General features: G+C 39.9%; 3 protein-coding genes across 3 annotated transcripts; 1 reads left to right on the forward strand and 2 right to left on the reverse strand.

The window, feature by feature from the left end:
* Positions 1-11,103: 11,103 nt before the first annotated feature.
* Positions 11,104-13,375, reverse strand: LOC120766295 (dipeptidase 1). The gene is made up of 3 exons (XM_040091698.1): positions 12,173-13,375; positions 11,941-12,116; positions 11,104-11,879 (listed from the first exon to the last, which is right to left on the reverse strand). The coding sequence occupies exons 1-3, from the start codon at positions 13,172-13,174 to the stop codon at positions 11,534-11,536; spliced, it is 1,524 nt and encodes a 507-aa protein (XP_039947632.1). The 5' UTR covers positions 13,175-13,375; the 3' UTR covers positions 11,104-11,533.
* A 417-nt stretch (positions 13,376-13,792) lies between these two features.
* Positions 13,793-14,843, forward strand: LOC120782727 (ribosomal RNA-processing protein 7 homolog A). Its single transcript, XM_040115155.1, has 2 exons — positions 13,793-13,896; positions 13,958-14,843. The coding sequence occupies exons 1-2, from the start codon at positions 13,872-13,874 to the stop codon at positions 14,734-14,736; spliced, it is 804 nt and encodes a 267-aa protein (XP_039971089.1). The 5' UTR covers positions 13,793-13,871; the 3' UTR covers positions 14,737-14,843.
* Positions 14,722-16,091, reverse strand: LOC120782726 (uncharacterized protein C7orf26). Its single transcript, XM_040115152.1, has 2 exons — positions 15,921-16,091; positions 14,722-15,864 (listed from the first exon to the last, which is right to left on the reverse strand). Exons 1-2 carry the CDS (start codon positions 15,997-15,999, stop codon positions 14,840-14,842), a joined length of 1,104 nt encoding a protein of 367 aa, XP_039971086.1. The 5' UTR covers positions 16,000-16,091; the 3' UTR covers positions 14,722-14,839.
* Between the last annotated feature and the right edge of the window lie 1,251 nt (positions 16,092-17,342).

Below are 17,342 nucleotides of genomic sequence, written 5' to 3' on the forward strand. Positions count from 1 at the left end.
CATAAGTATAATAGAATCTTTATCTTTACAAGTAAACATATGTGTGAGTATGTGTGTACTCCCCTTACCCCCACACTTCGTAAATCACAAAGAGATATTCCAGTCACACGCTGTGTTGTGTATTGAATTTATTTGTGCTCCATTATGGTAGGCACTCGTGTCTATCTGGAAGCATCGCGAATCTCAATTACAGCATGCGGACAAAATTATTTTATCAAGCTGCGGAACCCATCGATACTTTCACTAAAAAGCTTAAATTTAGAGAACACTTGATTTTAAGACGTTTCTAATTTTCTCAAATAGTTTTGGAAAATGCAAAATAATAGCTCGTACGAAGAGGAGTGCCATGTCGCAGCGGAGAGAAAACAGACTGCCTACCTCGCAATGTGACGATGGACCGCAACACGTGCGGGATGGTATAGATACCGAGAGTTAAAGAGAGAAGCGAGACGCATTTGCAGACATGAAAACGGGAGAGAGCGAAATGCCTGAGTATGAAGAGCTTGACAAGCTGGCCGACAGGGGTAATCCAGAGCTTACTAAAATTATGGAGGGAACACTTCTCCATCCTGCTGAATGGCAGTGAAACCTTAGCGTCAGGAGAAGGCGAACCCAATTTCCCAATCGATGATGATGAAGCAGACGTTCTATTCCCCAGCCATGAAGAAGTTCGAATAAAAATTACTTAGGCACGCTCTGCCCAACCCACAAACAGGGAGACCCCACAATCTGCGCCAACTACCGTGGGATAAGTCTCCAAAACATCGCATATAAGGGTTCTAACGAGCGCATCGTGTGAAAGATTGAAGCTCACCGTCAACAAACTGATTGGACCTTAGCAGTGTGGATTTAGACCTTTTCATCGACAATTCGAGCTGCAGAACTTAATCGAGCAGGTACAGTCTTCTATAAGAGTGTACAGCTGCTGACAGATGCCGAAGATATTGATATCATTGGCCTCAACATCCGCGCCGTTAGTTCTGCGTTCTCCAGACAGCTTAAGAGAGTGAAGCAAATGGGTCTGGCAGTGAACGAGGGCGAAACGAAATATCTCCAGTTATCAAATATACAGTCGTCGCACTCGCGACTAGGCTCCCAGGTCAGTGTTGACAGTCATATCTTCGAAATTGTAGATAATTTCGTTGATCTTGGAACCAGCATTAACAGCAACAATAATGTCAGCCTCGAATCCAATGCAGAATAACTCTTGCCAACAAGTGCTACTGAGTATGCAATTGAGAAGTTAAGTCCTTTCACGACGAACAAAGACCAAACTCTATAAGTCACTCATTATTCCCGTCTTGCATAGACGATGACAACATCTGATGAGTCGACGTTACGAGTTTTCGAGAGAAAGGTTCTGCGAAAGATCCTTTGCGTGTTGGCCACGGTGAATATCGCATTCGATGGAACGATGAGCTGTATGGGATATACGACGACATTGACATAGTTCAGCGAATTAAAAGACAGCGGCCTCGCTGGCTGGGTCATGTTGTCCGAATGGACGAAAACACTCAAGCTCGGAAAGTATTCGACGCCGTACCCGCCGGAGGAAGCAGAGGAAGAGGAAGACCTCCACTCCGGTTGGAAGGACCAGGTGGAGAAGGACCTGGCTTCGCTTGGAATATCCAATTGGCGCCACATTGCGAAAAGAAGGAATGACTGGCGCGCTGTTGCTATAATCGCGTAAGCGGTGTCTGCGCTAGTAAAGAAGAAGAAGAATTTAATGATATGAACTTGGACAATATATGGCTCCAATAGGATGGCGCCAAGAGCCACACAGCGAATGTCACAATCGATTTATTGAAAACCAAGTTTGGGAACGTGTTTTCTCACGAAATGTCCCAGTCAATTGGCCGCCTCGGTCGATTTATGCTTGAATACTGTCGAAAATTGTGTTCAGCGTGTGGACTTCTGAAAGCTTGCCCGTGGTTTGCTCAATTCACACAACGAAGGCAATTATGAGACACTACACAGAAGCGGAGGTGCTGTTTAATGACAGTCTAAAGAAGTTCGACGAAATGGACGGCGCATGGGTCCACAGATATACACCTCTGACCAAGTAACAGTCGAAATAGCGGACATTACCGATGAATTCTCCTCGAAAGAAAGCCTGTCCTATCGGCTGAAAAAGGGATAGTCAGTTTTTTTCGGATTCACAAGGTGTGACCTACATCGACAATCTAGAGGAAGACATAAAGACTATATACTCTAATTGCAGAAGAAACCATCCCATCTGAGAAGAAGGAAGTGTTCCTCAATCGAAATGGTTGAACTAGACTACGAACTACTGTCCCATCCAACGTATTTCTCAGATTTGGTTCCGTACGGTTACTTTCTGTTTCCAAACTTGAAAAAGGTACGCGTTGGGCGAAAATTTGAGTCGAATAATGATGCTATTCTTACAACAGAGGTGTACTTTGCAGACCTTCAAAGAACATATGTTTCAGATGGCATATATTGAGCAAAAATTGAGACTATGTTGAAAAGCTTTCTATCAACATATCAAGGTTTTCCTGCAATAGTGTTGCCAACTATTTACTAAATAATCAAAAATATATCCAATAAATATTTCCCTAAGGCAACAACAGGTCACATGAAAGCGCTTCTCCTCACTATCTCCTATCACTCTCACAATATTAAGCAATGTGGCAACATTGCTTGGCCATAATTGAAGCGGTCATGCATTATGGCGACTCATATATATAATCTCTAACATATATTTGCCTCAACTGTGCGTAATCTTATTGACTTATGTTGCAAGTAGGTATACATATAGGTATACCCTTGCGCACGTGATGCTCTGGTGTCTGACTTCTGCTGTGTCATGTCATGTTCGTACAAGGGTTCGTGCAAACATTTATTATGCCGCTGCATTGATACAATAAATTGTTGATTAATTCAAGAGCCTGTCGCATGCATTCGCCGCCCACTTGCCACACAAAGCCTTCGAAGCCGCCCACAAATACAGACGCATGGTTGTCTCTGTCGCTGCTGCTGATCCATTTAACTAACCGTAAAGGTGTTACGGTTGCTATTATTATTGTCCTTATGGCCAGAGTCAAATGCCGGAAACGGAAATACCAAACACTCGCCGTATAAGTGTCGCACGGTCGGAAATAAATTTTCGCAGACAGTGACACTCATATGAGCTAACACTCCGCCAACTGAATTCACATATGAATGTGTATGTAAGCGTATATATTTATATATACTTGTATGTATGTATGTGTGCTTGTGCAGACTGTTGGATATTTTATTGATAAAGTTTGAACCCCGCCGTGTTTGTGATGTGAGACTCAGTGTTGATTGCAAGTTTCCACTCAACACAATGGCAGCGCCACATCATAAGTTCGCATGTGTGTGTGTCCGCTTTTCTTGCACGTCCGTCTGACAATCGAAACCAATCGCATATTGGCCGTTCGGACTGCTATTTCGGCTCGTTGCCAGCAAAACTTCGATAATTTATGCCAATTAAGGCGAATGAGCGAATTTATAACTTAAATTGTTTGCCGCTCCCAGAGCCCATAGAAGCCGCCGAGGCTTGGTCATTGTGCTACAAGTAGGCAAATAGTTGTTATTGCGCAATATTTCTTTTCAATAGCAAAGCAATCTCTCAAGTTGCACGCCGCTCTACTTGTTGTTGGCTCTCTATTGTACTGTAGCTGTTGTTTTTGTTGTGTCTGCGCTACAAACTTTTTGTGAATTTATTTATTGGCCTCCCAGGGGATCACTTCAACAACAAAAGTGAAAACAGCAACAACTGCTGAAGTAGGCCTGTGTATGTTTGTACCCAACTTCCGTTAGGTGTAAGGCGCGCTTAGCTTAGTTTTAGTCAAAGTTCAATGTTTTCTAGTCTATGCGACTTTTCAACCTTGACATTAGCATTTCGCTGGTGTGTTGGTGAGTGACAAGCCTATGGCCGTCCTTGATGAATATAAATGTATGTATATATGTGCGATTGTTTTAATGTTTAATATGAACACTTAATTAACAATTCTTTGGATTCCGTATTTTCTTTATTCAAATATTTAAACATTAACATAAATAAGAAATTTTTTCTTCTTCCTTTTTTCTTATTTGTCACCCTGAGCAGCGTATATTAAGTTTGCCATCAAGTTTGTAACAACCAAAATAAAACGTCAGAGTATATATAAATGACCAAATGATTGATTGTCATCGCTGAGTTTGTTTGTTAGCTCTATTCTATAGTTATCCGATATCGTTATCTCAAAAACTGAGTGACTTATTCGCGTTTATAAGGACAGACAAACTGACCTAGCTAAATCGGCTTAGCTCGTTTCGCTAATCATTCATATAGACATTTGTACATGACGTGTAGAAAACACTAATAATTCTTCAAATCATCAACTTGAAGGTCCGAAATGAGATGGACTGGGTTTCACTTAGTTTTTCGATTTGGGGTTAGCTTCCAATGACGATGAAGATGGTACAAATAAAGATAAATATAAAGATAAAGATAAAGATAAAGATAAAGATAAAGATAAAGATAAAGATAAAGATAAAGATAAAGATAAAGATAAAGATAAAGATAAAGATAAAGATAAAGATAAAGATAAAGATAAAGATAAAGATAAAGATAAAGATAAAGATAAAGATAAAGATAAAGATAAAGATAAAGATAAAGATAAAGATAAAGATAAAGATAAAGATAAAGATAAAGATAAAGATAAAGATAAAGATAAAGATAAAGATAAAGATAAAGATAAAGATAAAGATAAAGATAAAGATAAAGATAAAGATAAAGATAAAGATAAAGATAAAGATAAAGATAAAGATAAAGATAAAGATAAAGATAAAGATAAAGATAAAGATAAAGATAAAGATAAAGATAAAGATAAAGATAAAGATAAAGATAAAGATAAAGATAAAGATAAAGATAAAGATAAAGATAAAGATAAAGATAAAAATAACTTGAAGTTGAAAAGGAATATGATGGTGAAGCTTATGGTGTTGATGTAATAACATAACTAAATTCCCGACGTGGGAAGAGACCTTTCTTACCATAGAGATAGAATTGGATAAATCTAAATAAAACTAACGCTCAAATAAAACAAAAAAAATCCATTAAGGAAGGGCTAAGTTCGGATGTAGCCGAGCGTTTCATCTTCTTGCAACTTGCTAGAATCAAAGCCAAAGAAATACTTTAAGGTGCAAACCGTCAACCAGAGGATGGCATATCCCTGGGTTTCATTAAAATACCTTACATACAATCACCAATCATATGGGGTAAAATTAGCCTGTTGTACGATGATCCTGACATTAGTTATATGGGGGCTAGGTCAAGTTTTCGCCCAATTTTATTTATTTTAAGCACAAAGCTGCACTGATATGAGTAAAACGCGCTCTGTAATTTTTATTAAGATAATTCAAATATTGGCCGAAAGTTCGAAATCAACTATAGGCTCTGGGGTCCACATATTCGGTGCCTAGTGACTTGAACTGTTCTGGTTGGATTTGAGAAAATTTGAGTCATAAGGTGGTAAACTTTAAAAGAATTATTAGCGCAAAATATTATACGTTATTTAATTAATTCTTGATTTGTATACAGGAAAGTGAAAGAATTAAATGGAAATTGTGTTATATGGGAAGTTGGCGTGGTTGGAGTCCGATTTTCGCACTATTACATAGGAATGTGAGAAGAATGTCATACACCGAATTTGATTGAAATCGGTCGAGAGGGTCATGAGATATGTCATTTCACCTAAAAGTGTGTGGTGACACGCTAATTGCCAGTTTTTAGCCCGGCTTCTATTAAGCTTTATTATACTATCTCGTTTTATGTCTCTATCATATTTAATTATTGAACGCGATATGCATTTGTTGTAGTTTTTGCCAGTACCGTTATATGCGGAGTGAACAGGGGTAGCTTAAAACTATTAAAGGAATGTTTTTAGGGACAAATTAATTAGACCTTTGCTGTAGCGCATAAAATTTTGTATTAGAATATTCTTTTTCTTCAATTGTATGTTTGCTCGCTTAATGCAAGAGATCAAAAAACCCAGGATACCATACCAGGTGTAGGAGTAAGAAGTGTGCGTTTTTGTGAAAAAGAAATACTAATTTCAATGAGATAGTAAAAAAAATATAATCAAAGTACTGACAATTGCTTTTTATACATTTTGCCCACATCCTGAACCTATTTTGCTTTGTGGTCAGGTGCATTGTCGTGTAAAATTGTTGTGCCGTGTCTTCTGTTTCATTCTGATAATTTTTCGATGAATGCATAGTTCAAATTGATCATTTGTTGTCTGTAGCAATCAGTATTAAAAGCTTCACCAGGTTTTAAAAGCTCATGATATACTACACCCTTCGGATGCCACAAAACACAGAGCATTGCCTCCTTACCGAATGAATCTGTTTTTGCAAGAGATGTTGACGGTTGTTCCGGATTAACCCATGACTTTCTCCGTTTAAAACACTTCAAATAAATCCATTTTTCATCGCAAGTGACAATTCTATGAAAAACTTATTTACTTTCGTGTCTTTGAAGCAAAATTTCACAAGTGTTTTCTTTTGGTTTTCCATTTGTCTTTCATTCAATTCATGTGGCACCCATTTTACAAACTTTTGGATCTTTCTCATAGCTTTCAAACGATCTGAAATTGTTTGTTTTGCATCATTTCACATGACTGTCCCTTGCCTTTGACTCAAAGTATCATCTTCATCCAATATTGCTTCATTTCTCACTTAAAATCATTATCTCTCAATCATTGAAACCATCTTTTGCATGTTGCTTCTGATAGATCACCATATGCCTCGACAAGCGTTCGATGCGACTCTCTCTTTAAAATCATCTCTACTTTTTTTGTGAAGCATTGTGAACATTTTGAACGTGCAATACGTTTTCTCAATCACTTGTGATTGGCGACCTGAAGTTATGAGGCTCATTTCAACGCGAAGTGATTTGAGTATGAAAATCTTGCGAAGTAATAAAAGTCCTCCGTTATAGTTTCTGAAACTGTCAAATAAATATTTGCTTAAAGTATGGCATAACTTATTTCTACAGCTCACGAACCCGGAAGTTACTCACTCAACTATTTGTTGAGGTTATTTTCATTTATTTATTTTAGTTTTTTTGTTTCTCTGCACAACCGCAAACACCTTATGACTTCATACATATATATGTAATTAAATTTCCGGCATACCTATGTAAACGCATATGTTTGGCTGTGTGTGTGCGTATGGTACTTGGTTTGCCTGTCAACTGCAGTGGCCGCAGAAAAATGTTACTCATACGCCACGTACCCCCGCACACTTCACCTGCTCTACGCCGTCATACATACGCAGCACTTGAAGATAATTTGCGCTGCTGCTGGTTTTCAAATCCAGCTTGCTGGTGTGCCCGTCGAGTGTAAATAAATCGCGGCATAGCTAATGGCATTTGCCAACAGCGCCACAGCAAATGCAAACACCAACAAACCTATGCGCAACAACAAATGTCATGCGCGGTATCTCTAGTTGTTGTTGTTTCTCGTGTGTGTCAGTATGAGTGTATGTGTGTAAATATTGCTGCCACTTGCAGACCGCAGCCACTCAAGGACGCATAACTGCTGGGTTTTTATTAGATTTCCACAGTAACGCCTCGCAGACGTCAGCTGCGCAAAAAAAACAAAACACAGCAAACAACAACAAACGAGTTTTGTGGCTTGTGTGTGCGCGCACATATAAGCTGGTCGTCATCAGATATGCGATTTCATTAGCATAATTTTATAGTCAAGACGACCATGCAATTGGAATGCACATATGTAAGCGCACACTCAACACACGCACACACACACACACACAGCTAAGCGTTGGTAGTCTTTTATAGACGCCGCGGCTGCATTTCTTGGTAAATCACATGGAATGCGCGTAAAGTAAAGAAGTGGAAAATGACAAAGCAAAAGCGTAGTGCTAAAGTAAATGTCGTGTTCTTCACTTTGTGCGCCCGCTGCTTCTTCCTTCTGCTCGCTGTGTCGCCGCCGCAAAGGCAATAGCAGCTAAATGCAATGACTGTCATGATTTCGCTATGCGAGCTACGCTTTCGCAATTTTTATATTATTTATTGTGCAATTTGGCGCATAAAAAACTCACAACGAGTAATAAAGAAAACAAAAAGGCACAAGATGACATTCGTAGATAGGCGAATCCCACACAAAAACTCACAGGAAGCGCCAGCTTCGCAAAATGACAACGAATCAAGAAAAAATATATAGAATATCAAAAGCAGCAAAGTGTTGCACAAACACAGCCACAGGCAAGCAGTGGAGATCACAGCAGCATAAAGAGCAGTAAAGCGTTTGTTTAGACAAAGAATTTGGGGTGTGTGAAATGTAGCAAATGTGGCAAGTCAACAAAGTGGCTGGCAGATCAAAGTGCCCAGAAAATGGCGAAAGCGCAGCCGTAATTGCCGGGGTGGAGCACAACAAACACATACATACTCGTGAGTGCAGATTTGTCAGGCAGTAGAAATCGAAAAAGGGTGGTGGCAAGCGGCGTGAGAGGCGCACAAGTGAGGAATTGGAAATCAGACCGCAAATATGCACATTGAACAGAAGTAAGGATGAGCTAAATACAACCGCAGACGGGTCGAATGTGGGGAGTCTGTGACTTCCGTGGCAGACAACCTATTTAGGAGAGTAGACACAATATCCGGTTTCGCAAATTTCTATCGTAAATAGTGAAACGAGGAAACATCGCCAAATGTGTTGAGGCTGATCGACTTCGCCGAGGCTCGAAATATGATTGTCTGTAGTACTAGATTCTAACGTAGAAAAATTCACCATGCTACCTGATTGTCCCTGGAAGGCATCAAGCAGATCGATCATTTTGCGATCGTTCCCACAACAGTAGGTTCTACATAACCGGAACGGACCCGGTTTTTTATCCGGCCAAGGACTGTCAACTCGGCGTAATTCTCCAGCAACCAAAACAACAACAACAATCTTGTGATACACGTAAGATACGTCTCCAGTGTTTTGGACGTGCGTACGCTTCAAGGTTCTAACATCGACTCGGACTACTATCTTGCTGCAATCAAGATACACAACCGGCTCTACGAAGCAAAAAACGTACGTCAACAAACACAAGGAAGGTTCGATGTCGAGAAGATGCAATTACTACAGACAGCCGAACGATTTTCTACTGGACCTGTACTCCTGCTCTCTGAGAGCACTCGTTAGCACCTCGGTCTAAGGGAACTGTGGGACGACATTTCAAGCTCCTTACATACAGCTGCAAACGAAACAATGGTTTTCGCAAAATGCAAAAGAACAGCTGGTACAATGAGGAGTGCTGTGTCGCAGCGGAGAGAAAATAGACTGCCTACCTCCAAACGCTAAAATCGACCACAACACGCGGGATGGGATAGATACCGAGAGTTAAAAAGGGAAGCGAGACGCGTTTGTAGACAAAAAAAAGAGAGGCCGGAATGCGTGGATACGAAGAGCTTGATAAGCTGGCCGACAGGGGTAATGCTCGAAAATTCTACGAAAAAATGCGGCGACTAACACAAGGTTTCAAGATCAGAGCATTCTCTTGTAGAAACCACAGAGGTGATCTAGTGACAGATGTCCTGAGCATACTAAAATTATGGAGGGAACACTTCTCCAGCCTACTGAATAGCTGACGTGGCATTACCGGTCCATGAAGAAGTTCGACAGCAATTACCCGTTTGAAGATCAACAAAGCGGCCGATGAATTTCCGGCGAGCTATTCAAACACGGCGGCGAAGAACTGATAAGGAGCATGCGTCAGCTTCTTTATAGAATATGGTCGGAAGAAAGCATGACCGATGATTGGAATTTAAATGAGCTGCCCAATCCACAAAACGGAAGACCCCGCAATCTGCACCAACTACAGTATGATAAATCTCCTTAACATCGCGTTGTGTGAAAGATTAAACCCCACCCTCAACAAACTGATTGGACCTTAAGGTCTTAACCTGGCTTAAGACCTGGAAAATCAATAACCGACCTGATATTCACCATGCGCCAAATCTTGGACAAGACGCGTGAAAAGAGAATCGACACGCACCACCTCTTCGTTGATTTCATAGCTGCCTTTATGCAGCGATGTCTGAATTTTGTATCGCCGCAAATCTAATACAGCTGTGTAAACTGACATTGAACAACACTAAAAGCTCCGTCAGGATCGGGAAGGACCTCTCCGAATCGTTCGATTCTAAACGAAGATTCAGACAAGGCGACTCCCTAACATGCGATTTCTTCAATCTACTCCTGGAAAAAATAATTCGAGCTGCAAAGCTGAATCGAGAAGGTACAATCTTCTATAAAAGTGTACAGCTGCTGGCATATGCGGATGATATTGATATCATTGGCTTCAACATCCACGTTAATTTTGATGGATAAGAAAGCGAAGCAAATGGGTCTGGTAGTGAACGAGGGCAAAACGAAATTTCTCCTGTCATTAAACAAACAGTCGTCGCACTCGCGATTGGCTCCCACGTCACAGTTGACTTGGAAGTCAAAGATAATTTCGTCTATCTTGGAACCAGCATTAACACTAACAACAACGTCAGTCTCAAAATCCACCGCAGAATAACTCTTGCCAACAGGTGCTACTTCGGACTGCTTAGGCAATTGAGAAGTAAAGTCCCCTCTCGACGAACAAAGACTAAACTATACAAGTCACTCATTATCCCAGTCCTGCTAAATGGTGCAGAGGCATGGACGATGACAACGTCTGATAAGTCGGTTTTACTAGTTTTCTAGAGAAAGGTTCTGCAAAAGATTTTTTGCGCATTGTCAACGGCGAATACCGCAGTCGATGAAACGATGAGCTGTATGACATTGAGGTAATTCAGCGAATTAAGAGACAGCGGCTGCGCTGGCTAGGAAATGTCTTCCGTATGGATAAAACACTCCGGCTCTGAGAGTATTCGACCCAGTACCCACCGGGAGAATCAGAGGGAAAGGAAGACCTTCACTCCGTTGAAAAGAACATTATCACAAAAAAACGCTCATTTCATACCGGACGCCTCACAACAAAAACATTATACTAAAAGTTTGGCTTTCAAGTACCGCTTGAAAGTCCATAAAACTTTGTCCAACATCAAAAGTAAACTCGATTAATTTTTGTTTTTAACTTTAATTATCAATTAAGTTGTTACTTCGGTTTTTATTGATTTATATGAATTAATTAATAATAGTTAATACATTCTTCTTACATTTCAAAACGATATTTTCTCTGAGTTTTGAAAAGTAAACAACAGAAGAGCAATACATAAGTATAACACATATGTAATTAGTAACTAGTCTTAATATAACTAGTTATATTGAGAATATCTAGTAGCTATCAGGCTATCTATAGTATTATATGTTTGTGGTTTTCTGGTATAAACATACCGTTATGTATCCCTATTCGAATATGCATGCATTTATGTCATAGGTAAACGTAGTGGGGTTTGGGTGGGTGGGATTAACTGTTTTTGTGCACACACTAACGAAAAAACTCCAACGAAATATTTTGTATTATCTTTTTCTCTTTCCATTTCACAACTGGCTGCAGTTTATGTCTCGGGATAGCGGCAATAAGATGTGCTCTCCACCAATTCGCGCGGTATCCAGTCCTCATAAAGGGGCAGACGATTCTTCAGCGTCTCCACTTCACGCAAAATACGCACCACATTACCGCCAATTAATTTCTTTATGGCTGCATTACCCCAAACGCGATCACGTGCCAGCTCAGCGAGTAAAAAAGCATAGCTTTTGGGCGCGCCACCAAGTCCAATGTGATCCACACCTGCCACTTTGCGCACATAATTGATGGCGTTGATAGCTTCACGCACCGAGAATCGACGCTCATCGCAACGTTCCAAGTTCAGCATTATAACGCCGCCGTTATCCGAGAGCAGACTAACAAGAAGAAGCATGAGCACACGTCTATAATGGAAGCAAAAGAAAAAACTAAACTTACCTCAAAACGCGATCGGGTATGGAAGCAACGCTGGAGCTGTTGCAGAGCGAAATCGGTACAGCATTCAAAAGTAAAACGGGTGCTTTGGCGGTATGCAAAGCAGTTACCATGGCCGCCTCGGAAAGCTGCGAAATCTCAATAAGCATACCCAAACGGTTCATCTCGTAAAGTACTGTCTGCAAGGATGAGAATAAAAAAAGTTAGAATCTTGACCATTTTAGCGACTACCCACCTTCCCGAACTCGTTAATCGAGTGTGTGGCATTTTCCTCAAATAGATAGTCGTGGCTGCGTATGCAAGCGGCGGCCCACGGTGTAGTGCATTCCAAACTAGTAATCGATACAAAGCGCGCGCCTAACAGATACATCGAACGCAGCACCGCCAGACTAGCGCCCAATGTATGACCGCCACCCAGACCTAACATAACAGCCACCTCGCCACGTATATGCGTCTGTTCCATTTCGTCGGCGGATAACACGATATGCAATGCATCCGTATTGGCGGTGATGCGACGCGCCTCATCAATACCCTCCAACGCCAGCTGCACCGCATCCAAATATTGTGCACCGCAGGGTACGGAGATTGGCCAGAACACAGCACCGACATGATTGCGGCGAACCTCATTCAAGAGACCGCCGCTGGTGCGATTCACAGCATCACGCATTGGTGGCTGCCAGGAGGAGCCTTCAATAAGTGGTGACTCGGTCAACAAACGACGTATGAAAGCCAAACGCGCTTCCAGCAATGAGGAAGAACGCAACTGTAGAGCCAAAGGTATGCCGCCAGCCATTGCTATGCACACCAACATTATGCCGAGAACTACTATCAGGCGACGATTGCGCGACGAGCGGCTTGGCTCACTGCCGCTATCGCTGCATGCGCTCATTTTGTAGGCGGCAGCGGCGATTGCGCCATTCTTTAGCTTCTCACCGCCGAGCTTTGTGATCTCAGGCGGTAGTTCAATATCCGCAATCTCTGTGAAAACAAAACACTGTTGCTTGCAATGAGGCTGATGTTCGTGTGGAGGCGCCTTCAATTCGTGCGGGTGTGGGAGTTGTACGGTCGGTGGTGGTGGTGGCGGTGCGTTGCTTAATAGAGTATTGAGTGCGACTGCTTGATGCTGCTGATGGTGCTGATGATGTTGATGCTGATGCTGAGGGTACGGATGCTGCTGATGGTGATGTATGGCGGCAGCGCACACCTCAATATATTCGCGATTTGGCACTGGATTCATGCTGCTGCCATTAATTGGTTTATATAAGCAAAGCGTTTGGCTTTCCAAATCAGCTGCAAGCTCTTGCGCTCCGAACTTTCTCTTTTTTATTATGGACGTTTCGATTTTAGTTATCTAATTAAATTTGATTGATTATTTACCAACAAGTGAAATAAGTCCTTTAGCATATACACTGCTTGATATGAGGAAAAAAGCTTTATCGATTTTTCATTTGACATTTGTCCTGCTCCTGCGCAATGCTATGCGTCACAGATTTGCAACAGGATGCACAAAATTTTAGTCAGCTGATATTGCCTTAGCGATGTTTACTTACCTAAAAATAATAGCTGCACACCTCCTTGGCACTGGTCAGGCTAATAAATCTGTATGATTACTTGCAATGTCTTGAAATCTTAAAAACATTACATTTTATTTGTAAGCAAATATTTTTGATACAATTTCTTATGTATTACCTTTTAAAACATAGTTTGAGTAAGAAAAAAAAGATTGAATTTTTAACGACTAAAATCCATTGATCCGTTCCAATTCCATTTCAAGTAAGAATCTAAATTCGAAAAAGTAAATTTCAAGCGTTATTGTGAATGAGCCATTGTCAAAGCAAAAACATTGGCGGTCAGCTGTTGTAAACAAATTATTGCACGTGCGTTATACATATATCGTGAAGATTGTACTTTATTTTATTTAACGAATCAGCAAAATGCCCGAAATAGAGGGATACAAAGGTAACTCAGACATATGAAATTAATAAAGAAAATTAAAATTTCAAATAAAAAACATTTTTAGTGATACCTTTACGCCTCACTGCGGACCGTCCTCTGGAGCTCTGCCATCATATTTATATGCGGGAGCATTTTATACGATTGGAGGATGCAGACAAACCGAAAGGCCGCACACTCTTCTTACTGAACGTGCCACCATATGTGACAGAGCAAAGTTTGGGCACTTTTTTCCGCGCCAAAGTAGATGTTCCAAACACAGTCAGCTTTGCTGAACGTCCAGGTCGAAATGAAAGTGAAAAATGGCAACAAAATTGCGTACCGTTTAGCGCATCAACAACGCCATTTAAATTTAAAGTGGCTTATGTAGTCTTTCACAAAAATGTGGGTGTTAAACGAGCGTTGCAATTGGATAGCATAGATTTGTTTAATACCGATGGCAATTGTGTGTTGGATTCGGGTATGCAGCTATTACATAGCCAATATGAGAAACGAATTTTGGATGAAGAGGAATTGCAAGCACGCATTGATAAGTATATAGAACTTTATGATAAGCGCGAAAAGGAGGCGATTGAAGCGGCGAAGAACTCCGAAGCAGATGCCGACGGTTGGGTGACTGTCGGCAAACAAGGACGTAACGCCGGTTTCGAACAGAAAGAATCGGTTGTTGGACGTTTAGAAGAGAAAATAGTGCGAGGCAAGAAGAAGAAGGAATTAGAGAATTTCTACACTTTCCAGATACGTGAATCGAAAATGAAGAATATAATTGAATTGCGCAAAAAATTCGAAGAAGACAAGCAGAAAATCGAGGCACTAAAGAAGACGCGTCGGTTTAGACCTTTCTAGTTATATATGTACTTATAATTGAAGCTATATACTTCAAAGATAAGTGTACATTTTTTATTTGTCAAAATATAATTTACATTAGTATAGATAGCTTAAACTTAATTCAATTTTTCCTGTTTGCTTTTATAACCATGGTCATAAGTGGGTGTGGCGGAAGTGTTTCCAAAAGACACAATAATTGTGTTATATTGCCATACATGCACTTTACAGATATAGCTAACTGTACTGCTTGTGCTAATCGTTCCACGCTTTTCTGATATGCCGCATCCTTGGTGGGTTCGATCTTATCTGCAACCAAGCGTGCTACATACGTTTGCAGCGGACCCACATTTTGTGCCACATGTTGCGCGTTTAATGCTGTTGGCGGACCAGAGTTGTCAATTTGTAGCATCGTTTGCAAAAGCCACAGGTGTAAATTACTATATGAAGGACGATTAGAGAACATAGGTGACAGGACTGCCCAACGTATAAGCCCTGCTAAAGGTGTAACAACGGGCATTGCTATGGCACCACTCGGTAACGCTAAAGGCTGCTGGGATGCTAAGCATAAGTCATGATTTTCACTTATCCATTCGGTGAATACATCTAATAAAGCATCAGGTGGGGGTGTCAGTACGCCATTCTGCTCTTTCATATATAAATCTGCCACAGTCGTCATAAGATTAGCTGCAAAGTGTGGTGCGACCATTGGTAATTGCTTGAATTGCTCCGAAGTTTTTCGTGAAAATGTTATAAAATCACTAACCAAACTTTGTGCCACTTCCAGGCTTGGTGGATTCATGCAACCTACTTGCTGCATCCAAGTACCAGCAGATGAGAGCAGTGGAGCTACAGAACCCGATACAGCAGTGCTCACTAAGCGGCACAGTATTTTGGAACGTTGCGGTGTAAGATTGCTGCCAAAGAGAGAGAGAAATACCACATTACGTGTAGCGTCCGGCCCAGGTTGAGAGAAATATTCAATAAGAACTATGATCAGTTGGAACTCTTGAAACGAATTCAATTGTGTGCCGGTAAAAGATTGTCCTTTACGAATATCAACAGGATCTTTAGGACGTTCCATAAACACAAATTCGGAGATTAGTTGAATTGCAAAGTTTTGTTTGCTGCGACTTACAACTATGCTCTCTAAAAGTAAACGGGATATGAGTTTTCTAAATGTAAATAAAAACTTGCAATTTTACCTATTCGTGGCAGTGCCTCCTTTGCACAAGCAGGAAAGTCCAACTTTCGTAAAGTCTGTTTAAAATCAGCTTGCGACATTTTTGTAAAAATAAACGCAAATATGATTCAATGAAATGTAAACAAACTGCAAATAACAAAGTACAAAAGAAGAAACCGGTGTGATGGACAAAACAAAATAATCGACCCTTTCAAAATATACATGAGAAATCGGCTATCGATAAATGATACGGCAGGTCCAAGAGTGCCTTACTTGTAATATCCATTGAGGGTTTGTTGTATATCATGAAGGGGAATATTGACAGACAATATATGTTGACTCGACAACTATATTGTGTACATGTAATCAATGTTTGTAAAAGTCACATAATAAATCTTTTAATATATCGGATTTCAATTAGTAACAATTTTCCTGAACGAAATGATGGAGAGAGCAAATTATCGATATTTTAATATTATATCAATTGCGTGTTTCGAACAGAAAACAAGGATTAAGGATTGCATTGATACATTTTAATTGATTGTTAGAAATAGTCATCTGTTAAATCATTGTAATGTGACACTTAACATCTAAACAATTTTATCGGGTTGATGTTTATAAGAAATTACGGTAAAGGTTCAGGAGAGCGGCTTTTCTGAAAACGTGCACCAATTTTCACGGGAAATGTCTTAAAATACTCGTTTTTAGTTCTACTTTACGAATATGTTAGGCGCATGCTTTTAAAAACAATATTTTCTTTGTTTTAATAGAAAAACATCGTATTTCCCGAAATCAAAAATTCACGTTTGCACTTTACACGCCTTTAGATGTTAACAATATATTTTCTATCAATCATATACACGTAATTATTGATGTTCTTTATTTAATTAATTAGAGAAATGTTTTTTTTTTTGTTATTTTTATAAAAATATGTAAAACTTCACAATCACTTCACATCAACGAAAATGGCAAGGTTATGTTCGAAATTATGGCATCGCTGTTGTAAATTCGAATCTACTGATTTATGCACTGATCGTTTTCGAATTATCGATAATCTAGATATTTGAGTTTGAAAGACAATTGGTTAAAAGGAGAAGTACATAATAGAAAAATGTATAATTCATTATTATTGCAGAAAGAAGAAGAAGTTGGACACAGAAGAATTATGAACGCCGGGGTGTTTCTCGTTCAGACCCGAATATTGAGAATATCGATATTTTAATTTCTTTTTATTTTTCCAATTATTATTATTTTCCTATTACGTATTTCTCCTTTTAACCAATTCTCGTTCAGACCCGAATATTGAGAATATCGATATTTTAATTTCTTTCTATTTTTCCAACTGTTATTATTTTTCTATTATGTTTCTCTCATTGTTATCAATTCTTGTTTAGTCTCTAGAGTATCTCTCTTGTTTAGAGTATCGATATTTCGAAACCGATCG

The sequence above is a fragment of the Bactrocera tryoni genome, chromosome 1 (assembly GCF_016617805.1).
Source record: "Bactrocera tryoni isolate S06 chromosome 1, CSIRO_BtryS06_freeze2, whole genome shotgun sequence".
NCBI classification, from domain to species: Eukaryota; Metazoa; Arthropoda; class Insecta; order Diptera; family Tephritidae; genus Bactrocera; species Bactrocera tryoni.

Coding starts and splice junctions, on each gene's coding strand:
- LOC120782727 (XM_040115155.1), top strand. CDS start 13,872: ATGCCCGAAATAGAGGGATACAAAG. Junction 13,897..13,957: donor CGAAATAGAGGGATACAAAG/GTAACTCAGACA, acceptor AAACATTTTTAG/TGATACCTTTACGCCTCACT.
- LOC120766295 (XM_040091698.1), bottom strand. CDS start 13,174: ATGAATCCAGTGCCAAATCGCGAATATATTGAGGTGTGCGCTGCCGCC. Junction 12,117..12,172: donor CGATTAACGAGTTCGGGAAG/GTGGGTAGTCGC, acceptor TCATCCTTGCAG/ACAGTACTTTACGAGATGAA. Junction 11,880..11,940: donor ATACCCGATCGCGTTTTGAG/GTAAGTTTAGTT, acceptor TCTTCTTGTTAG/TCTGCTCTCGGATAACGGCG.
- LOC120782726 (XM_040115152.1), bottom strand. CDS start 15,999: ATGTCGCAAGCTGATTTTAAACAGACTTTACGAAAGTTGGACTTTCCT. Junction 15,865..15,920: donor GGAGGCACTGCCACGAATAG/GTAAAATTGCAA, acceptor GTTTACTTTTAG/AGAGCATAGTTGTAAGTCGC.